Raw genomic sequence first — 26,064 nt, 5'->3', positions numbered from 1 at the left:
GGCACCTACAGGGACCACTGGGGTGTCTCTCTGCCTTTAACGGCAAATGGAGGAGATGTGGCCTGAAACGGCGCCCTCGGCCACCAGTGGCTCTGAATGAGTGACTCTTTTTAGAGCCGGTCACGCCAACAGGTGGTTGACCTAGATCAGCAGAAGTGCTTCTGGGGGGAGGGTGAAGTCTACTGCAGGGGACTTGGAGGGACAGGACGAGTGGCTGCCGTGGCTCGAGGATCGCGTCAACCTTCCTCTTGGAAGCTTTTCCAGAAAAGGGACAAGCTGGAATCCTGGGGACTTCTTCCTAGATGGTGAACTTCTGTGAGGCTAGCAGATCTGAGCGGTGCCAAGGGCGAGCTGCAGTGGACTCGAGAGCATCACAGCGCCCAGATTCCCCGAGGACCCGGGCTCTCCCTCTCCTCAGTCGGGGGCAGTGTTGGTTGCTGATGGCCGGGAGCTAAGGCCCTCCTTGGGAACTGCCCTCGGCAGAAGGCGCTTGGGGACAGCCCCCTCTCAGCAAGGCTCCACCTGCTCCTCTCAATTCAGACATCTCTGGGGACCTTCCTTTGGGGTTGGCCCGCGACGCCACTGCAGCCTCTCCCAGTTCAGCTTCTCCCCAACAAGCCACCTGCATGCAAATACGTGTCACCGCCTGCTTGCTGGGGAACCCAACCTGCGTCACACACTTAGCTACCCCCAACCCCACCCGTTATGCATTACGCAGCTTCCTCTGGCTTCAGCAACGATGCTCCCTCGGCCTGGAATCTACCAGGCTCCTTGCATTTCGTCCCGTCGAACCTACTCAGCCTGAGACAGCAGCCACAGCTCTGTCAGTGGCCCCGACTCCTCAGGCCTCAGTGAGTGCCGTTCCTTCACTGTTGTGTTCTTTACACTTGCCTTCTCCGAGAAAGTGTCTGAGGTGCCTCAGTGTGCGACAGAGTGAGATGTCTGTCGTTGCATTTTTATGCTCTGTGAGAAACTCATACATGCAAAAAGTCGTAAAGAATAAAGCAACTGAACACAGTCCACCTGCCTTAAGAAACGAAGCATAAAACGAGGCAGCTGTACATCAGCAGGGCTGCACTGTGTGCTCAGTCGTGTCTGACTCTTTGTGACCCCACGGACTGTAGCCGCCAGGCTCCTCTGTCCATAGGATTCTCCAGGGAAGAACACTGGAGTGGGTTGCCACTTCCTCCTCCAGGAGACCTTCCCAACCCAGGGATCAAACCCACGTTTCTTCTGTCTCCAGCATTGCAGGTGGGATCTTGACCACCAGCGCCACCTAGGAAGCCCTAGTGAAGTGAGAAGTCGCTCAGTCATCTCCGACTGTTTGTGACCCATGTATGGTCCTAGGCCAGAATACTGGAGTGGGTAGCCTTTCCCTTCTCCAGGGGATCTTCCCTGCCCAAGGATCAAACCCAGATCTCACACATTGCAGGCAGATTCTTTATCAGCTGAGCCACAAGGGAAGCCCATAAAACAAGGAAGCCTCTATAAATTCCTCAGTGATCAAAGTCCCCACCAACACCCACAGGCAACTACACTTTTAGCATGGTTTTACTTGCAGGAAAAAAAAAAGGCAATTAAATGGTATCATACCACATGCATTTTCAACTTTTTTTCACTCAACATTGCTTGTGAGATCCATTTATGTTGATATAAATAATTTTTCATTTTTATTATCATGGAGCATTCTTTGGATAACTGTGTATAATTGATCAGTTTTCCCCAGCAGCAATGTTGTAATGAACAGGCCTGCCTTTGAACACAGGTGAGTCGCTCTAGGGTACACACCTGGCTTGTAGGATATGTACACCTGCAACTCCTAGAAGTTGCCGAATGGCTGTCCAGAATTATTGAATGAACCTGTGCTCCCACCAGCAGTGAATCAGCGCATTCTGATTTATGTGCTGCTCATAAACCCACATGCTCATTGATTTTGGCATTGACAGATTTTTAAATACTTCACCATCTGTTAAGTGTGAAATTCTATGTCCCTGGCTTTAACTTTGTTTCCCTAAACCTCAGAGAGAGGAGGCGTCTTATGTTTGCTGCTGAGACGAACAAAGGCTCACTCATTCACTCTGCGCTCGTCCGGCTGTCCTGGGTGCTGCCTGCACGGGTCCCCTTCCTCGCCTCCGCCTTCCCCATCCGGCCTTCTTCCAGATACTCCTGGTACATCCATCGCTACCACGGCCCCTGTCTGAACCCATTTCTGGAGATCACCTCTATTCCGACTTCGCTTTTCAATTATGCTGCTCTTGATGCTGATCTATGTCTGACCACCAGTCCTCGGACTTCACCCTGGCCCATCCTCCCCTGGGTAACCCCATCTCCTCATCTGGAGATGAGCAGGTTCTCTCACCAGCTGCTTGGCTGAGGCCTCAGATCTCATCCTCAAACCCAACGCCTCCTAAAGCAACCACAAACCTGGCTTGCCCTGCGGTCTCCGTTGGCGGCCCTAGTAACAGTAGTGCTTTGCTCAGACGGTCCTGAAGCCTTCAAGGCAACCTGTTTCTCCCTGTACCTTCCTCTCCTAACACACAGCAGACAGGAAAGCATGAGGGAAGTTACGAGGAGCGACCAAACCCGAATGTCCTAGTTACATCCAACCAGGTGCTGGCTGATTTCCCTTTTTAAACGCCAGTATCTTAGTTCTGCTGCCACCCCGATCATTGATTTGTGCAGTAAGCTATACTGAGTTGGAGAAAATCCTGTCGGTAGGGGGTCCTGACAAGGAGCTGAGCTCTGAGAAAGATCTCTGGGGAGGCTCTGGGGCTGGAAGAGATCCCTGGGGCCTTCCTGAGCCCTGCTAGGCGAGGGTCCCAGGAGGCTTTGTCCAGCAAGGGGTCCCTCTGCATCTGCAAGGCTTTATCAGGAGCTCTCTGGAGATTCGCAGAGGCCATGCGCACACAGGATGGGGCGGGGGGAGTTCCCAAGGCTCTGCAGCAGAGGGGCTCTGAGGATCTGCGGACGTTGTCAGCAGGGGCTCCCCAAGGACTCACTGCCACTGCCTCAGGGAGACGCTATGGCTGTGACAGGAGGGGATCCCTGGAGAGCTCGCATGGTTGTCACCCCTTTAACAAACGTTTAGAGAGCTTACTGCTTAGTTCTACCAGAAGAAGACTGGCAGGAACTTACGAGCTCCGTGTGAAGGGACACAGAATCAACACGCACCCAGGAAACTTGCAGGGTGGGGACGAGGGCAGTGGGAAGCCTTGCTACTGCAAGACAGGATAGGAGACTCGGGCGTCACAAGGGATCTGAGAGGGCCATTCTGCTCTGCGGGCCAGGGTGGCCTTTCCTGAGGCACTGGTTGCCATACGATTGAGATAATACACATATAGTACCTAACAATGCCCTCTGCACAAGTACTAAATCAAGGTTACTTATCAGTAAGCGAGGAAAACGTGAATCAGAACATAATCGAGAACTGGCAGAGGTCTGCCAAGGGGCTCCCCAAAGCCATGCCGCAGCTGCACTCGGAAATACCAGTCCCTGACCTCTCAGGCCAGGTCTACAGGCCGATAGAGAGAACAATGCCATCCACATGGGTGATTTCAAATGCTCTGTTAGCCACGTTTAAAAACAAAAAAAAGGAAAAAGGAATGTGAAAATAATTTCAGCAATACATTTTACTGAATCCGACACACACACAAAAATATTACTTCAACGTGTAACCAACATAGACATTAATATCTCCATTGCTTCCTTTGTACTACGCCCTGAATACTCATTGGAAGGGCTGATGCTGCAACTCCAATCCTTTGGCCACCGGATGCAAAGAACTGACTCATTTGAAAAGACCCTGATGCTGGGCAAGATTGAGGGCGGGAGGAGAAGGGGACGACAGAGGATGAGATGGTTGGATGGCATCACCGACTCGATGACGTGAGTTTGAGCAGGCTCCGGGAGCTGGTGATGGACAGGGAGGCCTGGCGTGGTGCGGTCCATGGGGTCGCGAAGAGTTGGACGCGACTGGACTGAACTAAGTCTCTGAAGCCCCGAGCGTATTTCACCTGCCCGTTGTCAGGGCTGAGGTGGGGGCATCTTCCTGCTTCAGGGGCAGCTCTTACGCGGGAAGCCTGGCCCAACCCCCGCCCCTCCTCGGCCATCCTGCCCCCGGCCCAGCGCCTCCAGCCCCGCAGCCCCTCACTCGCCCCGGCCCCACCCCCACTGACCCTCACAAAGCCCCTCGCCACGCTCTCGCCCAGCTGCCCTGACTGCAGGAGTTAGCCAGCCACCGGGTGTTTCCTGGTCCCCCCGCAAGGGTGCGCGACAGTCACACCCTCGACCACGCCCCGCGGACGGGTGCCTTCGGTCCGCGCGTTGCTCCGCCCTCTGGTGAGGACCACCGCAGAAGAACCCTGGGCCTCTTCTAGACATCGCGACTACCAAGCAGCCCAACTCCAGTGTGTCCAGGGCACCGCCCCCCGGCGGCGCCTTGTAGTGACGTCGGACGCTCGCGTCGTGCGTCACGCTCTCCGGGGACGGGGGCGGGACTTCCGGGCGTGCGAAAGCACAACTTCCGGAGGGAGGCGGAAGAGCCTCTCGGCTGTACATTTTCGGGGAATCCCAGGGATCGCTGAGGGGGGCGCCAAACGGGGTACAGGAAGGGGCCGCCGCGGAGGGCTGGCCGCCCTCGGGGTGTCGGGGCCGTGGGCCTGAGCGATGAGGAGGGGCCATGGCCAGCGACGGGGCCAGGAAGCAGTTCTGGAAGCGCGGCAGCAGCAAGGTCCCGGGCAGGTGGGTGTGACGGGGCCCCGGGTCGGGGTCAAGGGTCAGAGGTCAGCGGGCGCGTAGGCTCCCCGGGGGCTGCGGGAGGAATCGGGGGTGCGGAGAGGCGATCGGGGTTCCGGGGGGACTGCCCAGGGTGTCCGGGGGCGCGGACTGTGGGGTCCGGGAGGTGGCCGTGGCTGCACGTAGGAGTGAGGCCAGAGGGGAGGGTGTTTGTCCTGAGACCGCCAGGGTGTTTTCTGCGGAGACTCTTCGGCCGCCGGGGCTGCACGTAGGAGCCCCCTCTCCTGGAGCCGCGAGGAGTCGGTGGAGCGCGGAAAGTGGCCGGGTGGCTGTCCCCGCGGGGCGGGTGAGCTTCTGCAGGGGGCGTGGTGGCCTGGACCCACTCGACTGGCCTTCCAGTCTCCTGTGGGTTTGGCTGCTTTTGCCCTGGGCTAGGAAGAGTACTTTAAGGCTCCCTGTGAATTTCCACCATCCCAACTTCCTGGCCTCAAAACCCAACTCCTGTCTTGAGTCAACAGCAGGAAGAAAATTAAAAAAATATATTTTTTTTTTTGAAACAAGCGCCAGCAGTGACCTGGGTGCACCTTGGAAGCTGCACTGCTCCCAAGTCCTCCTGTAACTGATGTGGGGCCCTGCCCAGCCAGGGCCCCAAGGAAACAGGGAGACACCACTCGGAAAATACTTAGGAAGGAATCCACTGCTGGTGAACGTAGATTACAGAGACACAAGCTACAGGATTTCTAAACACGGTCCTGTTTGCAAACTAAAAGTGTCAGATACTGAAGATGAAGAATTGTGGTCTTAACTCCAAGTAGAATCATGCACGAGCACTGTTTATTTTTAAGGCTGCATAGTAAGCACTGTTGTTTGAGTGATAGAATTATAAACTTTGGAATTCACTGTGCCTAATCAGAAAGGCTTAATTTTCAGAGTGGTCTGGCAGTTAGCAGGAGCTGAGTTACTGTATGCCCAGAACAGCGATTTTTGGACAGGGGTCACTAAAGTTGGCCAAAGACCCTGTTTCATTGTATAGGATGGTCCTTGAAGAACAGTCAGAGGTTTCATCACAGCCCATGTCAGGGTCCAAGATGGTGTGAAAGTTCTGAAGCATCAGAGAGGAGGAGGGTCTAGTGGTGACAGGAACAGACGCTCTAGAGCACCGACTCCAGGGAAAAGGAGCCACGTGGCAGGACAGTTTTGTGTGTTGTTTTTAGGTCCTGAGATTTTGGTACCTCCTCAGTCTAAATGGATTCTGATTCTTAACCACCGCCTGAGGCAAGAGAGTAGTGGAGCTTCTGTATTAGTTCTAATGGTGAATAAACCTTTGGATCCATAACTGTGTCTCTTGGGTATTTGTCCTTATCTTGAGTTCAAGGGGACTTCCCTGGTGGCTCAGACGGTAAAGCATCTGCCTACAGTGTGGGAGACCTGGGTTCGATCCCTGGGTTGGGAAAATCCTCTGGAGAAGGAGGTGGCAACCTACTCCAGTACTCTTGCCTGGAAAATCCCATGGATGGAGGAGCCTGGTAAGCTACAGTCCATGGGGTTGCAAAGAGTCAGACACGACTGAGCAACTTCAGTTTACTTACTTGTTTTTTACTTTACTTTACTTTGGGTTCAATAGGGTCCCTCCCAAAATTCAGGTCTTCGGAACCTGTGACTCTGACTTTATGTGGAAACAAGGTATTTGCAGATGGAATTGAGTTAAAATGAGAAATGAGGCCATTCTGGATTAGGGAGAGTGCAAGTCCAATGACTGGTGTCCTTAGGGGAAGAGGGAAATTTGCACCCCGAGAGAGAGATGTAGGGAGGATGGCACGGATGGTGGAGGCAGATTGAAGTGATGCCTTTACTAACCAGGGAAGCTGCGGATTCCTGGCAGCCAGTAGACACTGGAAGAGGTAGGGCAGGATCCTTTCCAAGAGCCTTGGGGGGAGGCCGGGGCCCCGCCGGGACCGTGACTTTGGCCTTCTGGCGCCCAGCCCTGGGGCAGGACGTCCCTGGGGCCCAGCCAGTGGGTCTGGGGTTCCTGGCTGTGGCAGCCATGGGAGCTTGCTGCTGTCCTCAGGTTTCTTCTGTGAAATCCTGCATCGCCAGAGAGTGCCCGGCCTGTTCTGGGGTTTTGAGTCTGTGCTGTGCAGAGGCACTGTAGAGAGCAGCTCCCTGAGATCGTTCCAGACTCAGAGTGGGGTCTGTGACCCGCCGTGGCCGGCACCGCGGAGGCCGGCCCATGAGGGAAGGCCTGCACCGGCCCCTTGCCTCCTGCGGCCTCGCCTCTGGCAGGGGCGGGAGGAACTGCGGAGGTGTGCCCGGTCCCCGTCAGCAGGTGGCCTTCCCTTGGGGATCGCTGGCCCCGCACCTGGTTCAGCTGCACAAGCCCCGCGCGGTCAGATCCCCGCTGATTCCAGCCGCTGTGTCAGGTCTGTGAATGGGTCCTGTAATTAGCTTTTTTTTTTGAGTGTGGGCCCCAACCCAGAGCAACCCGAAGGTGGAAGAATACACCCACCACAAAATACAGAGCGGTTAAAGGCTCTTTGTACGGCACAGCCCTTTACAATGAACAGTTCCTTGACAGTAGTGGCTGATATTCATCTTGCAGTCAGCGTTTGCCAGGCCCTCTTCCTACCACTCTGCACACGTTTGTCTCCCTGGTGGTTTATTTCAGTTTTAAAAGTCTTTATTGAATTTGTTACAATATTGCTCCTGTTTTATGTTTTTTGGCCAAGAGGCACGTGGGATCTTAGTTCCCCGACCAGGGATCGAGCTTGCATCCCCTGTGCTGGAAGGTGGACCGCCAGGAGAGTCCCTCGCTGGTGTTTTAGAATTTATAAAAGGCCCTCTGTCCTCCAAGCACACTCTGGGCCTTGCTGAGGTAGGCGTGGTGGTTTTCCCGGAAATGCCGTGCAGAGAAGCCTCGGTGTTTTCTGCAGGACGCGCAAGGCCCTTTATGACCTGAGCCCGCTCGACTCAGCCGCGTCTCCCGCCCTCCCTGCTCTGAGCTTTGCCCTCAGTGGTGCTGAGGGGCTTGTGGGTTCCTTGCTGTACCTGCTGTGTGATGCCTCTCAGTTTCGTGCTTTTGTAGCTGACCAGAATGTTCTTTTCCTCCCTTCCCTCTCCTTTGCCTGGCTTTCTTTTTAAGGATTTTAAAAAACTCACTCCCAGTGTGCCTCCCGGTGAAGCCTGGCCTGTTTTCATGCGGTCTGGACTAAAGTTCACCTTTGTGCATCACACTCAGCGGTGGTGGAAAGTGCTTGGTTTCTCACCAGCCAGTGGGCTCTGCGCGTTTAGGGAGTGTTCCTTACTCATCCTTACATTGTTACTGCAAAATCAATTAAGCGGTGGTTGATCCGAACTGTTTCCTAGATGAGCCTGGAGATAACCAGTGATTTGGCCAAGGTCTTATGCCGTGTGCGCTGGTCCCGCTGGGAGATGCCCCTCTTCTGTGCAGGCTCTGGGCCTTAGGTTGTGTGTTTGGCTGGTGGTTCCTTAGAAACCTCTCTTCTGGATGAAGGATGGGAAGACGTCTGACTCGGGACTGGGCGGTCTGGGTGTCAGCCGCCTCTCTGACCTTCGCCTTGGCCCTGTTGCTCTGGGCCGTCCGTGTCCTCCTGTGTGACCTAGGAGCTGCACTCGACCGCAGTGCCTGTGACCTCCCGGAGGATATTTGCTTGGCCGAGCCCCGATCTCTTAGATGAGGAGGAGAGGGGCCTCTTGGACCCGTTCTGAGAGCCTGATAACTTACTGATTCAGCAAATATTTATTTAACCCGTATTAACGTGCGAGTCAAGGTTCCAGGTACTAGAGATGCATCCGTGAATAAAATAGAGCAGAACCTGTGCGCTCACAGCGGAGTGGGGGAGGCGGAGAGTGATGCGTTAAGGAGTGCGTTAACTGTCGGGCGATGGCTGGAGTCCAGACAAAGGGAAGAGGGACAGACGGTTGTGGGGCAGGGAGGTCTCAGGACGATACGAGCCGGGTGAGCCCTCCCAGAGCAGGTGACATCTGAGCAAGGTTTGCAGCAGGTGAGGGAACAGGCCTCGGGGGTGGCTGGGAGAGAGTGGTCCCGGCAGAGGGGTGAGCACGTGCAGAGGCCCTGGTTTGGGGGCGACGCTCATGTGTGTCTGAAGGGGAAGCGCGGGTGCGTGTGACCATCGCCGAGGGTTGGGCTCGGGGGGACAGTCATGGGGCGCGAGGCCTGGAGGCGGGGCTCGTGGTCGCGGCAAGGACGGGGGCTCTCGGTTTCTCCTTCTGAGCGAGCAGCCTTTGGAGGACTCTGCCCGAGGCGTGGCCTGTCCTCTGTGCCCTGTTGTGGGTGGACTGGGGGCTGAGAGGCCAGGCCGGCAGCAGGGACCAGTTAGGAGGGGCGGGGTCGCTGCTTCTGCCGCTGGCCTTGGTGTTCTTGCCACAGTTAACGTTAAATGCCATGACAAGGCCATCGCACGCAGGTGTGAGAACACACGCTGCCCTTCGGCGTGGCCCCCTCGCGTGCCACATGGCGTGCACTCTGCTGACTGTGCAGGGCGACGTCTGTAAGTGGGGGGCTGGCGCTCAGGGTCCCCACTGCGGGTGGAAAGGCTGCGGTGCTCTGGTGGGGCCGGGCCAGAAGACGGTTCAGCGTCCTGGTTCTGGCGGCCGTCGGCTTTCAGCGCTCAGAGTCACGAGGGGCCCTGAGTGAACGCGCCAGCCGGCTTCGCTGTCACCCCACTGGCCACCACCGTTGCAGGGGGGAGTGTTGCGTGGGTAACTCATTCAGAAAGCAGGGGAGCGTCTTCCATGTGCCAGGGACCACGCTGAGCAGAGGGATGTGGGCCTCGGGGCTGGTGAACACCAGATGCGCAGTCTGCAGGGTCGCCCGGCCGCAGCCTGGTGATGGGTGCAGGACAGCGGGCACTGCATCCTCAGAATGCCACATCCCCCAGAGGAGGTCTGGTCTAAGCAGGGACCCAGGGCTGCAGGGGCCAGCCTGCCACGTGGAGGTGCGGGTCAGGGTCAGAGCATTCCTGTAGGGAGACTCGGTGGAGGAAGTGAGGGGGGGTGAGTGGGGCCTGGGGAGGACTTGGGTCCTGGTCCCCATCACTGAGCGGTGAGGCCCCATCGTCCTCCCGAGAGCAGGCTCAGGGCTTAGGCTGTGACGGGCCTCGCAGGGGTCCCTGATGGACGGGGTGCTGGGGGTTGGGGTGACCCCCCAGGGTTCTGGCCTGAGTGGGGGGCCTGTGGTTGGCAGAATGATTCCCCCCCACCCCCACCAAAATGTCAGCGTTCTCTCCAGAGCTTGTGAAGCGTCGGTTCTGTGGCAGAGGGGAATCAGGGTCGTAGGTGGAATTTCGGTGGCTTGTCAGCTGCCCTTGAGATGGAGAAGCTGTCCTGGAGCATCCGGGGGACCTGCTGTAGTCCCAGCAGCTATTAAAGGCGTCGGAGATGGGGCACGTGGCTCCGTCTGATCTGCGGTTGCTGGCTTTGAGGATGCAGGAGGGGGCCCCGAGGCAGGGCTCATGGGGGCCTCTAGGAACCGGGGTCCGCCTCTGCCCTCGACCAGCAGGAAGATGGGGACCTTGGTCCTGCACCCGCTTGAAACTGAGTTCTACTGACAAGCTGGGTGAGCAGAAGATGGGTCTCCCAGGGTCACCTCCAGAATGACTTTAGTCTTGGGGGACCTGTGCCGACCTCCGAAGCTTTGGGATGACGGGTGTGTGTTGTAAGGCAGCAAGTTTGTGGTCATTTGTTCCCGCAGCTGCAGGAAAGCTCCGTGGGGGCGGACAGGGAGATGTGCTGGGGAGGCTGGGCGGGCTGGGCCCTTGCTGGTAACCTCTGCAAAGCGTCTTCGGTCCTCAGGGCCTGGGACTGAGCTGGGAGGGGTCTTCTGTGTCCTCTGGGGTCCAGGAGCCATGGGGAGGCCCTGCCTGTCTCCTCAGGGCTTCTGAGCTGCTGTCCCCCAGCCCCCCGGCCTGTGTTTTTATAAACCGGGGTGGTTTTCTTGCTGTGCTTTCAGAGCGCCTGTTCAGATCATCTGTTCCTGTTTTCCTGTCACGGGGAGCCTGGGAGTCTGTGCTCTGGCAGCGGCCTTGTGTTTCAGGGGAGTGGATTTCTCTGGCCCGCCCCAACCCCCACCCCCCACCTGAGTGGAGGTGGTCTTGCTCTGATGGGGGCCGTGGACACACGTGAGGGTGGGCTTCTGCTAAATATACGGTTTCCCAGTGGTCACGTTTTATGTTATTAAATGCCTTTTATTTTGTCTGGAGACAGTTTGAAAAAGTTAAAGTGAAAATTGCCCCCCGCCCCCTGCACTTACATTTCTGTCTAATGTAGGAAATCTGGACCCTTTTGGGTTAATTTTTAGATGAGGACAAAAGTGACTTAAAAATAAATCCCTGATGATTTTGGACTTGTTCTTTGTTTTTTAAACTTTTTAAAAACAAGAGCTGGAGGAACTATTTCTCTCCTCCGAGCATCATGAGGGCGCACGGAGATCGTGGGTGGAGATGAACAGGCAAGGCACCCGGCCCGCATCTCCCCACATCTCGCTTCTCTGCCCCTGTCAGAGCGGCCCGGCCTAGCTGAGAGCAGCTCAGACGAGGAGGGCTCAGTGACCCGGCCAGGAGTGACGCCCACCCTCACCGTGCACTCTGCGGCCGCTCCGTCTTCCCTGCCCCCGGGCTTGCCCGCTCCTCCGTTGAACACAGGCCGCGTGAGGACTGGCCCGTGGGCCCTCTGGGTGCAGTGGGGTCCCAGCCTTGGAGAGGCTGGCTGCACAGGGGATGCTCGGCCGGAGGAGTGCCTGGGACCGAGTGCCTGGCCCTCCCTTGTGAGGAGTCGGGGTTAGTGGCTGGGAACCGCATCCCCAGGCAGGTGTTGGTTCCGCGCCCCAGGGGGCGGTGGAGCCTTGGACGGAGTGCTGCCTCCCTGCAGCGCGGGCTCCCGGAGCGCCTCCTCTGCCGGGCTGTAGTCCTCAGGGCAGCGGGATGCTGTGTGGTCTGTGATGGCCCGGCCCCAGGCTGGGGTCGGGACCTGGTCTCTTGCTTGCTGACTTCCTCTCTCCAGGGTGGGAGTCTCCCTCAGTTCTCCAGGGGTGAGGGGGCAGCTTCTAGGCCCCACCCTTACATCCCCTCCCCGCCGACCACAGAAGGGAGGCAGAGGATCAGGAGGCCCCGAGGGACGGGCAGCCTGGGCTTTTCCATTCCGGGGCCGCGCTACAGGGAACTTCGGTGCTGAGTGCCCTTCCTCCTGTTCCCTCTCTCTGATGCTGGTTCCTCTTTGGGGGGGTTCAGCCCAAGCTCTGCAGGTGAGGGGGTGCGTGGAGCTGTTGGTGAGCTTAGTTTAGAACATTCGTGGGTCCTCTTGCCAGAGTCACAAGAACTCAGGGCTGAGGCTCCCGTGATCACTAGTGTGGCCAGGCATGGGGCCCTGGGGCAGCCCCTCCGGGCGCCAGCTGGCTTGGGACTCAGGCCTCTCGGCCCAGGGCAGGGCCCTTTCCGGCCATGCTGCCCCTTGCGTTCCTGGGCTCCTGACCGCATTAGTGCCCTGATCGCCGTGGCCCGTCCCCGGGTGCCCCTCCGCGCCGGGGCCTGCAGCTCATGGGGCCGGCCCAGGACGGCGGGGCCCTGCGGTGCTCTGTGCCCTTGCGTTTGCCTGTGCTGTGGGCTCAGACCGGCCCGTCCCGCGCTCCTCAGATGCACCCGTGGCCGTCCGCCTTCCCCCTGCTCCCTCGCACTCCTCGCGGCGGGTTTGCCACGAGCCTTCTTCCCGTGAACGCTTCTGCCAGCCGTGGAGACACAGTGTGGGCAGCGCAGGGACAGAAGAGGGCCTGGGTGTGCGGGTGAGGGGGTGGTGAGCAGGCCGGGGTGGGCCGGTCCCCGGCATGGGGAGCCCCAGTGTCCCCTGAGGGCAGCACGCCGACCCGGCAGACGGGAGGCGTGGGGGAGGTGCTTGACTGCCCTGGAGGCCAGGGCGGCGCTCCCTGGTGGGGACAGCGGCCTGGGGTGGGCATAGACATGGGGGGCGGGTTTGGAGGTCCTGGTGGACCTGGAGACCCACTTAACGTGGTGGGGTTCCAGGAGGCGGCAAGGGTGGTTTCTGGGTCGGTGTTCTTGGAGAGGACGTCTCAGGAGTGGATGTGGGTGCACTAGACCCCGCAGGCCGGTTCCAGGGGGAGCCAGGAGGCCGCTGGTTGGCAGGAAGTTGCACAGGCGGATGAGCCTCATGCGTTTTACCCGTGTGCCTGCAGAGGGTGATGTCCTGGCAGGGGACGGGACACCATGGACTGGGTGTGAGGCCTGGAGGTGGGGGCAAGGCTGATTTTTGTGACAGACCCTTTAACGTGAGATGGTGCGTGTGTGCTCGAGAGCCGGAGGTGGTTCAGCCTGGAGGCAGCTGTGTGCGTGTTCACGGGAGACGCATGTGCTTCCCCACGTGCTGGGAAGAAGGCCAGTGGAGCACGGGGCTTTGGGGAGCACAGAGGAGTCAGGATCGTCCTTAGGGCTGGACGGATGACCAGAGAGGTGAGAGGGCACAGTACAAGCCTGGAGCAAAGTCAGGAGGAGCGGGGAGGAGGGAGGTGGTGACGGCCGGCTGCTGGGCTGGCCTCTCCCCTGTTGATTTCAGAAGGCTTCCCCTCCATGCCCCCATTCATCCGTCTTTTCTGGGTGCTGCGTGGCGTATGGGGGTCGAGCCCTGCGTCGGGAGCTCCGAGTCGTGCCCACTGGCCACTAGGGATGCCCCCGGTGTTTGTTTTGATTTCTTATTTGGAATTTTGGCTGCAGTGGGTCTTCTCTGCTGCTCACACGTCCTCTCGTGGCGGGCGGGGGCTGCGCTCACTGCAGTGAATGTGCTCCTCGTGGCGGTGGCGTCTCTTGTTCGGGAGCACGGGCTCTGGGCAGGTGGGCTTCAGTTGAGCAGGTCCCGGGCTCAGAGCACAGGCTCAGTGGTTGGGGTGCCCGGGCTTAGTTGCCCCGTGGCCTGTGGGGTCTTCCTGGACCAGAGATCGAACGCACGTCTCCTGCATTGGCAGGCAGATTCTTTACCGCTGGGCCACCAGGGGAGCCCCTTCTTGCTTTTTTATTGAGACGTAATTAGCATATTAGTTTCTGGTGTGTAGCGTAAGGATTCAGTATATGTGCAGATCACAGAACGACCCAGCGAGTCTGGTTAACGTCCATCACCACGCAGTTACAGGCTTTTTTCTTGTGATGAGAACGAGTGGGATTTACCCTTAGCGGCTTCCAGGTCTGCAGTCGAGTCCTCCTGATGCCAGCCCACACTGCGCCGTCCTGGCTTGGCGGGTCCTGTCCCTGTGGACCCCTTCACCCTTGCGTGCCCCGCGCCGCCCCTGGGCCACGCTATAGAGGCTGTGCTCTGTGAGTACATCCCGCTGCTGTGTTCTTTCAACTGAAGCACAGTCTGTTTCCAGTATTGTATTTCACACACAGGTTTTTCACGGGGAAGAAACTTCTTTACCGCCAACATAAAGGGAGGGACGAGTTTATTGTCAGAACCCTCATTTCTAAGACGTATTAGAGCCATCCGTGAAGTGGCTTGGTGGCTGGCTCAGTAACGTCCCATCTCTGTCGGCTCCTGGAGCCCCAAGGAGTGTGACAGGAGACGAATCCAGTCCCTTTTGCCGGGAGCTGGTGGCCGGGTGGGGACAGGAGGCGGCTGAGAGCTTGCGGGACTGGGCGGGTGTCGCCGCTGAGTGGCAGGCGTGGGTGCTGACGGTGGGACAGCCCGGAGCCCCTGCAGTGTGGGTCCTGGGCCACTGGGCCTGCACGGGGCTCTGGGCGGAGCGGCGGTGGAGCTGTGTGTCGTAGTGACGGCCCTCCGTGCATCTCCCTCTGAAGCCCTCTAAAGGTAATTTCCTTGGAAAACTTGCTCCTTCTGAGCGTATTTTCTAAATCTGGGGAGCATCGCTGTGGTTGGAATGAGCCTGATGGTAAATCAGTCACTAATTTAGTTCATGTTTCAGGAAACTGCTATTGAGCCCAGAGGAGACCCTGCGTGATGACTGCTCGCGGAGGAGGGGTTGATGAGCTGTAAACCGAGTCACCACGGTTTGCCTGCTTACTCCATGAGTCTGGAATACAGGAGGCAGCTAATTGTAAACGTGGCCGTATAATTTTTCATTTATTTTATGATGTTCAGGCCACCGCGTCTTGAATTTATTCCTATTCCTTTTATTTCCTCTCTCTGTTCGTCATTTCATTCATGGCTGTCTTCACCCTCTGCTCTTCAACCTTTAATTAACAAAAGCAAGAGGCTGTTCTGGTGTTGTCCCGTCAGTTCTGTTTCAAGGCCAGGGCCTTGGTGTAGGGGGACCAAGTTCAGACCAGAAAGAAGTCTGCTGGGATGCGCAGGAGGGAGTCGCCTTGTCGCGCTGTGAGGCCTGGCGCCGTCGGCTGTCCCCTCCTGCCCGCTGCCTTCAGCCCTGTCCGCTGAGGCTCGTCTCCTCCCTTCTCCTCCCGTGTCTGTGTGCCCGGAGCGGCGCCCCTGGCGTCTTGGCAGTGCCAGCCGGGCCGGGCTGGAGCAGGTGCTCAGCGGGGTGTGTTGAGTGACTCGAGAGGGGCAGCCTCTAGTGGCTTGTGACTGGCTGAGACAGCGCTCTCTAGACGGACGTGAAGGCCGCTCCCAGAGCAGGGTGTCCGCGGGCAGGCCCTCATACAGCCCTTTGTCTGGACCTGGAGGCTGCGCTGGGTGTCTGTCGTGGAGCGGGGGTGCCTCTCGTTGCAGAGCGCAGGCGCTGGGATGCACTCACATCGGTGGTTGTGGTGCTTGGGCTTTGTCGCTCCTTTCACATGGGGTCTTCCTGGACCAGGGAGTGAACCGGTATCCCCTGCATTGGCAGGCGGATTCCCAACCACTGAGCCACCAGGAAAGTCCCTGACTGAGTTTTTTAAAAAAGCTTTCCTGACCCAAGCTGTGGAGAAGGCAATGGCACCCCACTCCAGTGTTTTTTTGCCTGGAAAATCCCATGGATGGAGTCCCATGGATGGAGGAGCCTGGTGGGCTGCAGTCCGTGGGGTTGCTAAGAGTCGGGCACGACTGAGTGACTTCACTTTCACTTTTCACTTTCATGCATTGGAGAAGGAAATGGCAACCCACTCCAGTGTTCTTGCCTGGAGAATCCCAGGGACGGGGAGCCTGGTGGGCGGCCGTCTATGGGGTCGCTCAGAGTTGGACACGACTGAAGCAACTTAGCGGCAGACCCAAGCTGTAAAGGCAGCCGGGACAGACCCTGGGGAGTCGGGGCTTGGCCCCGGGGTCTGTCTCTTTCTTTCGGACATTTGGCGTTAGCCCAGGTCTCCAGCCTGTCCTCCCCCGGGTCCCTGTCCGCCCGGGAGCGCCCCTTCGGGTTCTTGCTTTAAACCTCAGCTCTTCCCATTCTCTGTCGTCTGTCTGCCCCTCACTAGTGGGGGCGCTTTAGCGATACCTCCTGTGCCTCACGCAGAAGAGGTGACCTTTACGGGACCGTGGGGCTCTCGTGGGAGGCACTTCTGGTTGGGGTCCTTTTCAGGGCGAATGGCGGGCATCTCTGTGCCAGCTTTCCCTGGCCCACCCCGTGCTGTCCTCTGTCTAGACCCTGCCCTCTCGGCCAGCCAGGAGCCTCTGTTACATCACAGGCTGGGCACTTGGGACCTCCGTCAGTTCTCCTTCATTTCTCCTTCCCTCTGAGTCCTTCTTGGGTGCTCAGGATGTTTGTGGTCCTCAGGATGTTGACAAATGGGGCCCGGAAAACACCGCTCCTGGTCCTCACGGTTGCCCGCTGATAACAAGTTAGTCCTTTTCAAGTTTCACTTAAAAAGATTTTTTATTTGCCTGCCCTGGGCCTTAAGTTGTGGCCTGCAGGATCTTCGGTGCCGCCTGAGGGATCTTTGTTGCTATATGCAAACTTTTAGTTGGGGTGTGTGGGGTCTGTTCCCACCAGGAGCTTCCCTGGGGGCTCTGACGGTAAAGGACCCGCCTGCAGTGCAGGAGACCCAGTTCGATCCTGGGTCGGGAAGATCCCCTGGAGAAGGGAATGACTACCCACTGCAGTGTCTGCTTGCCTGGAGAAGTCCATGAACAGAGGAGCCTGGCAGGCTACAGTCCATGGGGCCTCAAAAAAGTTGGACACGACTTACCCCACTCCAGTACTCTTGCCTGGAAAATCCCATGGATGGAGGAGCCTGGTAGGCTGCAGTCCATGGGGTCACTAAGAGTTGGACACGACTGAGCGACTTCACTTTGACTTTTTCACTTTCATGCATTGGAGAAGGAAATGGCAACCCACTCCAATGTTCTTGCCTGGAGAATCCTAGGGATGGGGAGCCTGGCGGGCTGACGTCTACGGGGCACACAGAGTCGGACACGACTGAAGTGACTTAGCAGTAGTGACTAGCATTTTGTGTGTGTATTCATCTCTTCACTGTCACGTTAACGAGATTTCCCCATCTTGATTCGTGTGGCTGTAGTTCCTTCACGTTTGCTGTGGCTGGTATTCTATGCGTATATTTTAGTTTTTTAAATGTATTCAGTTGATAACGGGCATCTAGATTTTTCCTCACTTTTCCTCTCTGGCGTCAGTCATTGCCGATCCCGTCTCCCTTGCGTGCTTGTGAGATGCTGTCTCCAGCATGTAGCTGGCAGTGGAACTAGGTCACGTTGACCTGCACTTTATAAGGAATCACTAGGGTTCAGTGGACTACTTCAGTGTTTTAAAGCAGTGTAATCTATTAAAAAGTTTATGGGTTAATGTGTCTGTTAAAGAAAGATTTCGTTATCTGAAATGAGGTGGGTGTGTTAGTTGCCACTTACTCTTTAAAAAGGGCTTTTGTTGAAGCCTGTTTTTCTCTTTCACAATGCAAGACCAAACAAACGTAATTTTAATAAGAGAAGATGAGGTCGCTTTTAGTCTGAACTTGGACTTTGTTGGAGCGTTTCTGCTCAGTGATCACAGGTGTTTTCCCGTGAAGAGTTAGTGGGTCTCCTGATGTCCAGGAGGGGCGGGGCCTGCAGTACGGGACGGCGCTCGGACCTCCGGGGACAGGACCTGCAGGGCGTGGGCTGCAGGCAGAACTGGCTGCTGGCGATGAGCTGTGTGAGCGCCGTGGGGCGCCATGGAGGAGTGCCGGCGTCCGTGGAAAGATTGGTTGCTGATGTTGGTAAACACTATCCGTCGGTCACTGTGCAGTGTTCACAGTGCCGTTAACGAGGGTATCTCCTGTGTACACATTCTTATTCCCATTTCCTGGATGAGGAAGCAGAAGCTCTGAGCAGTTACTTGGTTAGCACTCTTATCAGCTTGTGTTGGGTCATGAACCCAGATCTTTGGATTCTGAAAAATGGAAACTTTTCTGCCAAGGTCAGAGAGACAGCCATGGAAATTTCAGACGGGACCACGACAGATGGGTGGTGCTTGGCCTGGGCAGGCTGAGACTGTTTTTGGCAAAAAAAAAAAAAAAAAAAAAAGAGAAGGCTCAGGGGTGTCCCTGGGACGTCTCGAAGGTGGGGGCCTGAGTCCCTCGGGCGTCCAGCAGTTGGTGCGGGCCGTCAGCTGGGACCCCGCCAGCACTGGTAGGTGTGTGGCACGCACAGGGCTGTCCCCTTCTGCCAGGAGAGGGAGGCAGGGTCTGCAGACCGAGAAGGGAGCTCTCCCCGGACACCAGATCTGCAGGCGCCTCCATCCTGGGCTTCCCAGCCTGCATAGCCATCAGATCTTGTTGTTCATAAGCTGCTCAGTGCGTGGTATTTGTTACAGCAGCCTGAATGGACGGGGGCAGTGGGGTGGGCTTTTCCAAGTATCGTCCTCGGAGCAGAGCCCTCCGTAAGGATAAGTGTGATGTTGCCGCTACTGTTTAGTTGTGCGGTCGTGTCTGACTCTTTGCGACCCCACAGACTTTACCCCACCAGGCTTCTCTGTCCACGGGATTTTCCTGGACAAGAGTACTGGAGTGGGCTGCCATTTCCGTCTCCAGGGGATCCTCCCAGACCAGGGATCAAACCCACATTCTCCTGCATGGACAGGCGGATTCTTGACCACGGAGCTGCCAGGCAAGCCCAGAAGTGTGATGACTTAACCTTTAAGGCTCCCACATGTCAGGAAAATAGATTCGCTACCAATGTGAGTTTCCTATTGCTGCAGAAGCAAATTACCACAAGCCTCTTGGCTCATCACAACACATATTTATTACCTTATAGTTCTGGAGGTCAAGTCTGCATTAGGCCTCCCTGGGTTAACACCAAGGTGTTGGTGGGGCTTTCTGGAGCCTTTAGGGGAGAAGCTGTCTCCTTACCTCTTCAGTTTTTCAAGGCTGCCTGCACTCCGTGACTTCAGCCCCCTTTGTGCTCATTCACAGCCAGCCACGCAGCCTCACTCCCAGCGTTCCTCCTCAATCATGGCCCCCTGACCGCAGGTGGGGAGGTTTTCTTCTTGAGGACCTTGATGAGATCGAACCCACCTGGATGATGCAGATTGCACTCCCAGGCGTGTGCCCCTGGCTGCATCTGCAGGGCCCCCTCTGCCATGTCGTCCTCGAGTCTAAGCTCATACTGCTCGCTGCTCGACAGGCCAGTAATCCAGACGGGTTGCTGGGACAAGGAACAGCGACTCGAATCGGAAAGCCAACAAACTGAGAAGATGGTGGGTTCCTGCTCCAAAGGACCATCGTGTCTGAGCTAGAATTCTCCTTTTATACGAAAAGAGGAGGGAGCAAAGTCAGACACTTCCTGGTTCCCATCAGCCTCATCCGGGGTATGTGAATTTCTTCCTCCAGCAGCCATTCACAAGTGGGCTTGGTCAGGAGGGTTCCTGGGAGGCAGGGTCCCCAGAGATGGGCCGTTATTTGTAAGTCAAGCTTCTCGGCAACGGCCCTTTGGTGATAAACTTGTGAGAGAACAGAGTCTCTCCTGTTACCGCCCGACTGTCAGCGTCCCTCCCACACTCCTGTGGGTAGAGGAGCAAAGGCCATTCTGCTGAACCGAGGCGACGAGTCCGCCTTAGGTCTCTAGTCAGTCCTTTAATCTGCGACTGTTTGAACCAGTGAAACCTCTTGGCACTTTGTCTAATCTGTAGTTAAACTTGAAGTTTTGCTTCCAGTTCCTGCTGCATACCCTAAATTCCTGTGCTGTTTGTTTGGACACAGTTACACAGGTTGGTCGCCGCTTCTCCAGCTACAGTGGAATTACCGTCTGCTTCATGGACGGGCAGGCCTGTTGCAGGCAGCTCCGTGACTAGTGTCGAGCCCAGCCTTTTAATGTGCTTTGCAGCCACCAGGCCTTCTAGCACCTGGATTCTCTTGTCTCTGCGGACGGTTGGAATGGCTTACCGTACAGCATTCTACAGGGGCTTCATTTAAGCCTGCTTCTGGGAGCCCCTGACCTGTAACAGGGCAGTTGGCAAGGGCTTATCCCAAGCTAAATGTCTCTCGAAATTTTAGCGGCGTTCCTCTTCGAGGTATGATTGGTTTTCTTGGTTTTTCCTGTTGACTGTGGACTCCAGGATGTGAGTTGTTTTAGCGCCTTGATGCGAATCAGGGGATGATTTCCCCAGGGAAGGCTTTAACCACCACAGACTGCCTCCAGGTGGGATATACTTCCACCCATCCTGCAGCTGTCCACAAACACCAGCAGGTTATCTGCGATTTTACAGTGTGAGGCACGTGAGTCAAGTCTCTTTTTCAGTCCTTGGTGGGCAGGTTCCTCTGTGTTGAGTCCCCATCTGGGGCGGTCTGACAGTGGTCTTTGGGTTATGTTTAAGACCCTGGGGGAAAGAGCTCTGTCTGCTTTTCTGGGATTTTCACGAGCTCCATCTGTAGGCTTAAAGAGTGTTCTGGTGGGACTCTGATGTCAAGCTGTTCCAGTGAAAACTCCAGGGTGAAATCTGTCAGGAGTTAATCAGCTCACTCCCCATGTCCGTGTCTCCGGGCTCCCGTGGGTGTGAGGAGCCTCAAGGCCAAGGGAGCCCCTGGGCCTCTTCCGCGCGCGTCTCTCTGTTCACACCGTGTGAGAGGCTCTCATCTTTAATTGTTCTCCTTCTGTTTCAGCAGAGGGCAATCTGTTCTCCAGTGTTGCTCCTCCTCAGAGTGGGCGCACTGTTCCAGTGGGACTTGCTTCTCTTTAGAGTTACCGCCTTCCAAAAATCTAGCGTCACTGCCAGAAAGTGGCTTTTTGTTTTGTATTTCTCCTTTGTTGTTCCCTGTTGAATACTTTATAAAAGCAACGTCTACCAGTCGAGAAGGGTTCATTCCAAATGTCCTGTCTGATTTTTGCAACTTCCTCCTGGTATCCGAGGCAGTTTGCCCCAGAAGGTCAAATTGACCATTCATGTATTTCCAGGGCCTTGGGATCTGCTGTAGTATGATGTCTGTAGGCCCAATAAATTCTTTGAAAAAGTTCAGTGAGCTCTTCATTTGTTTGGCTAAAGTTCTTGAGTATTGTTCAAACTCTTTTGCTTTGGTTCCCCTTTCCAAGGCCCTGCTGAGAGGCACTGATACGTAGGGGTCTAGTAAGGGCCCCTTCCCTCGCTGGCCCCCAGTTTGGTTCAGGGCCTTCAGGTGTAGCGGACCCTCCTCATAAGAAGGGCTGTGATCTTCCCAATTAAAGAAGTCTGGGAAAGCCAACCGGCTGGTGGTTTACATTTAAGCCCCTACGAGGTAATGATGTAAGGGGAACCGCCCTGCCCCGGGAGTGACTCCTGGCTCACATTAGACACCCTGTCGGCTCTTAGACAGCGATACTCCACCAAGTCCCTGCTCCCTAGAAACTAACAGGATTTTCTAACTGGTCCTCATGGGGGCCTGGAGTCCTGGGCCCCAGCGTCAGGAACTGGGGCTGGGTAGAGACGGAAGGGATGGAAAGGGCAGGTATGTTGGCGTGACAGCCAGAGCGGCTGGGGTGTCTGCTCAGCCAGAGCGGTTGCGGTTTGAAGCACCAGACCCTCACTCATTGCCTTCCTTCTATTTTCCCGGGTGCAGTGGCACACATGGCTCACACTCAGGGGTCATCATCCTTCCCTGCTTCTTCACAGAGCAACACACACTCATTCGGAAGCCACTGTGAAACCACAGACAGCAGTGAGCGGAAGCTTGATTAGTCCTGCGACAGACAACCAAGAAACTTACGCAGCTGATGACGGATGTGACTTACCAGGATAGAGCAGGTGTTAGGAGTTCCATGTAATTTCTAGAGTGTCTATTTAAATAATGTTTACCCATATGATACATTCTAAGAAAACGTTTACCCATACGATGCATTCTAAGGATGCTTGATCACCACTCATTTGACAGTGCCTCCCGTGCAATTCAAACACACCCAGTGGGCCCAAATAGTTTAACGTTCCTCTGAGATGGAGAGAAAACAACTAATATTTGAGGTGTTCCAGGGACCCTCTGGCAAACCCAAACGTTAGCTAGAGGTCAGATGAACCCTACTTAGAACATGATCTTTGGGAAGTTTGTAAAAAATATCAAAAAATTTTAACCCGTGATAAAAGATCAATGCAAATACAGAATCACTTAAAGAAACAGTTACCAAAAGCAGTTCAGTGTTTTAAGAAAACAGTGTCCTCTTAGAGAACCAAAAATTCAGGCTTTGTACCACTTTACCATTAAGATTTTAATGCTTTTGAACTGTGGTGTTGGAGAAGACTCTGGAGAGTCCCTTGGACTGCAAGGAGATCCAACCAGTCCATCCTAAAGGAGATTAGTCCTGGGTGTTCATTGGTAGGTCTGATGTTGAAGCTGAAACTCCAGTACTTTGGCCACCTGGTATGAAGAGCTGACTCATTTGAAAAGACCCCTATGCTGGGAAAGATTGAGGGCAGGAGGAGAAGGGGACAACAGAGGATGAGATGGCTGGATGGCATCACTGACTCGATGGACATGAGCTTGGGTAAACTCCGTGAGTTGGTGATGGACAGGGAGGCCTGGTGTGCTGTGGTTCATGGGGTCGCAAAGAGTTGGACACGACTGAGTGACTGAACTGAATCTTTAAGATTTTAAGTTCAGTCTTACCTTCTAAGTTGTGAAAGTCTGGATTATCTAGTTAGACATTCCCAAAACATCATTCCCATAGGGTTTACTGCAAAGGCCTTGGCTTTATTTACCTCTATTGACTTAACAGCTTTGTCACATTGTCGTCAAGAAAAAGAACAGTCTTTGTAACAGGAATAAGGTATTATTGTCTAATAAATCTAGGTATAATTATACTTCGTGTTGATGACTCTATAAAGACATCTGTATCAAACCAGCAAGCTTAAGCAAAACTTTCACACCAGATACTGATTCAATACTGAGTATTTCCTAGATCATGTGAACCTGAAACTCATTCTGGCCACTTTTTTATATTTGAGTATTCATGTAAGCACTTAAATTTCCTCTAAGCCAATTAACAGTTCTTTTACAAATTAACCTGGTTGGTGCCACACCTCTGTAACTCATGTACAAACTTGCAAACGCTGGAACCTCATAAAAATGTCAGCTATGATTCAGGTACAGCGGTGTGAAACTCATCTGTTACAAAAGACTGGATTCCAATTGAGCTTCTGGCAGATGGGACAAATCAGGGTCAGGAGTCTACAAGGTGAGCCCTTTCACTAGTATTTATGGAAAAGACACTTCTATTTCTAGCTTTTGGTGATCTTAGGAACCAGACCTCCCTCTTCTCAGAATGTCTCTCTCTTGGACAAAAACAGACCAGTTTTCTTCCTTTTCCCCCTTTGATATCAATAAAAGTTAAGTATCACAAAACTGATTTGGCTGTAAATGGACAAACAGTACCGAATAAGATGAAACCAAAAGAACCACAGAACAAGCAGAATGCTAAATAAACCCTCGTTTGGTCTTGAGTTTTGCGTATCCCAGCAACACAGGAGCCCATTAGGTGACGTAATTAACGCAGCGAAGGTCGCAGTAAGCGCACAGGGCCCCGAGGTAACCCTGCCTGGACCCCCAGCGGAGATCCGCACAGGTGCCACGGCCACCCGTGGCTTCAGAGCTGTGCTCAGATCCTGGTCCAAAATGCACCCCAGAGGGCTTTCTCCAGGGACAGTTGTAACACTTCCTCTTTTTCAAGAGAATCAAAGCACAAACGGCTTGCCCAGGGGCCAGCATCCGAGAAACCAGCCCGCCGGCTCACAAATGTGGTGCAAGTCCAGCACCTCTTTCCTCTCTCCAGCAGGGTGCCCCACTCAAATACAGCTACGAAACAAACTGGCTTACTCTAGAAAAACAAGCTCAAACGGAGAGGAAGCAGCTCCCGGGTGTACACACCGGAGTGACTCACCCTGGTATATGGAGTCCATGTGGCTCCCCAGCTTTGAGTCCTTGCTCCCGCTGCTGAGCGCTGGGGCGGCTGGTGCTGTTTCAGGGAACTTTGTGGGGAGGATGCGGATCCTCAGGACAAGTGGTCCAGGCAGCTGCCAGGGCCCTCCTTACCCGAAAGTTCCCTGGCTGGGCTGGCTGGACACGAGCAAGCGAGGCTCCTCGATGAGTCCCCCAGTTTGTTAGACCAAGTTCGTCCTGCGTGCCTCACTCAGGCCAGGAATCCAGAGACGAGTTGTTGGGGCAGGAATGACTTTATTCGGAAATCCAGCAAACTAAGAAGAACGCGAGTGTACGCACCACCCGCAGCCTTGCCTGAATTAGGCCTCAGGCCCCTTTTATACTCAACGGGGAGGGCGTAAGGTCACGCACTTCCTGGTTCCCAATCGGCCTCCTGAGGGGATGTGTGAATTTCCGCCGCCCGCAGTCGTTCACGGGTGGGCCTGGTGAAACGGTTTCTGTGAGTGAAACAAAGGTTCCCAGAGATGGGCTGTTATGTGTAATTAAAGCTTATGGGCAACATCCCTTTGGTGATTAATTCTGATGAAACACGAGGCTCTTCCCCGTTACAGTGTGAGGTAGTAGGTTCACATGTGCTGGGGCTGGGAGGCGACGCTTTTGGGACCGTTATTCTGCCCACCTCACTGCCTCAATGACAGAGGAGTCCTGTTTACAAAGAGGTGTTTACAAATCAGTGAGATCAGGGTGGACACCTCTTAGAAGTGGGCAGAGTTCAAACGGGCGGTTTATGAAAGCGCAGATGGACAAAGGATGTTTCAAGATGGCTCAGCCTCCCTAATAATCGAGAAGGTACACGATCAGCGTCTACACGCCTTTCTTCCCATCAAACAGCAGTGATCTCTGCAGCGGACCCTTGGATAACGTGGGTTTGAACCGCGTGGGTCCACTGGCAGACGGGTGTTTTTCAGTAGTAGATGCTACAGCCCAACACCATCCAGGTGGCCTGAAGCCGGGCATGCAGAACCCCAGATCAAGAGGAGTCGCGGGTCCGGAGGGCTGACTGGAAGTCACACTCAGGCTGTCTGCCATGCGGAGTTCCACACCCCACCCTGCACGTGGTTCAAGGGTCAGCCGTTTATGCCGTTGATACACGTGTATCCTTTGTGTCCCAGGCCTTCCTTCTCTAGGACTTTATCTTCACGAGGTTATATTTGTGTGACAGTATTGTCCCCAGAGAAGTTTATTGCTGTTTTTATAACCACACAGAGTTTTAAACAAAGAGCTCACAATCAACACGGAAAACAAATTACCGTGTAACCAGAATGGTGGGGCGGCGTGAAATTAGAGGTGAGGTTGTCCAGGGAGACGGTGCTCATGTTGTTATGACTTTTGAAGACTTAGGAAGCTTGGAAATAATTACAGATTTATGGGAATTGCAGAGAAATGTCTGGGGAGACCGCTTGCGCCTGCCGTGTTGGGTTTTAAAGTGTAAATATGCTGTATGTATCTTTCATGTGTATCACATGATATAAAGTACATGTATTTAAGTAGATTGATGGACAGTAATATGGGGACGTAGTTGTGATATTGATATATTACTGAGTAAGCAAGGTAGGATTTCGTTTTAAAAGGCTAAGAAGACTTCATCTATGTACTAAGCTCCTCCGTGTCTGTATTTATCTTTACATACATGCGCCCTGCATGGAGGAGGAGATGGCAGCCCACTGCAGTATTCGTGCTCGGAAAATCCCACGGACAGAGGAGCTTGGCGGGCTGCAGTCCATGGGGTCACAAAGTGTCAGAGACGACTGAGCGACTGAGTGCACAGGCACTCCTCAAGGCTCTGCATCGGGGTTACAGAGGCTGTCTGTTCCACGAGGACCACAGCAGTTAGGACTCTGCCCGTGGCTTCAGCAAACAGGGGCTTGTTTATTTCATGCCATGGACGTCTAGGGAGTGGTCCAAGGTTGAGAGCTAACAGCTCCAACCTGCGGGAGTCCCGCTGTCTTCCCGTCTTCATTGTAAGCTGCCCCCCCGCCCCCCCATCCATCACGAGGGGCTTTATTTCTTGTGGTTGCTTCTCATG

The 26,064-nt window shown here is 55.1% G+C and overlaps 1 protein-coding gene across 3 annotated transcripts in view; it reads left to right on the top strand.

The window, feature by feature from the left end:
* Positions 1-4,513: 4,513 nt before the first annotated feature.
* Positions 4,514-26,064, top strand: part of TBC1D22A (TBC1 domain family member 22A) — a 259,570-nt gene continuing 238,019 nt past the window's right edge. For all 3 annotated transcript variants that reach the window (XM_055561649.1, XM_055561589.1, XM_055561514.1), the window contains exon 1: positions 4,514-4,740. In XM_055561649.1, coding sequence (XP_055417624.1) covers positions 4,679-4,740 — 62 coding nt within the window. In that variant the 5' untranslated portion in view covers positions 4,514-4,678. The remainder of the gene's footprint in view (positions 4,741-26,064) is intronic.

Source organism: Bubalus kerabau, chromosome 1 (genome assembly GCF_029407905.1).
Source record: "Bubalus kerabau isolate K-KA32 ecotype Philippines breed swamp buffalo chromosome 1, PCC_UOA_SB_1v2, whole genome shotgun sequence".
NCBI classification, from domain to species: domain Eukaryota; kingdom Metazoa; phylum Chordata; class Mammalia; order Artiodactyla; family Bovidae; genus Bubalus; species Bubalus kerabau.
The sequence above is the reverse complement of the archived record's forward strand: the minus strand, read 5'-3'. Positions and strand labels throughout refer to the sequence as shown.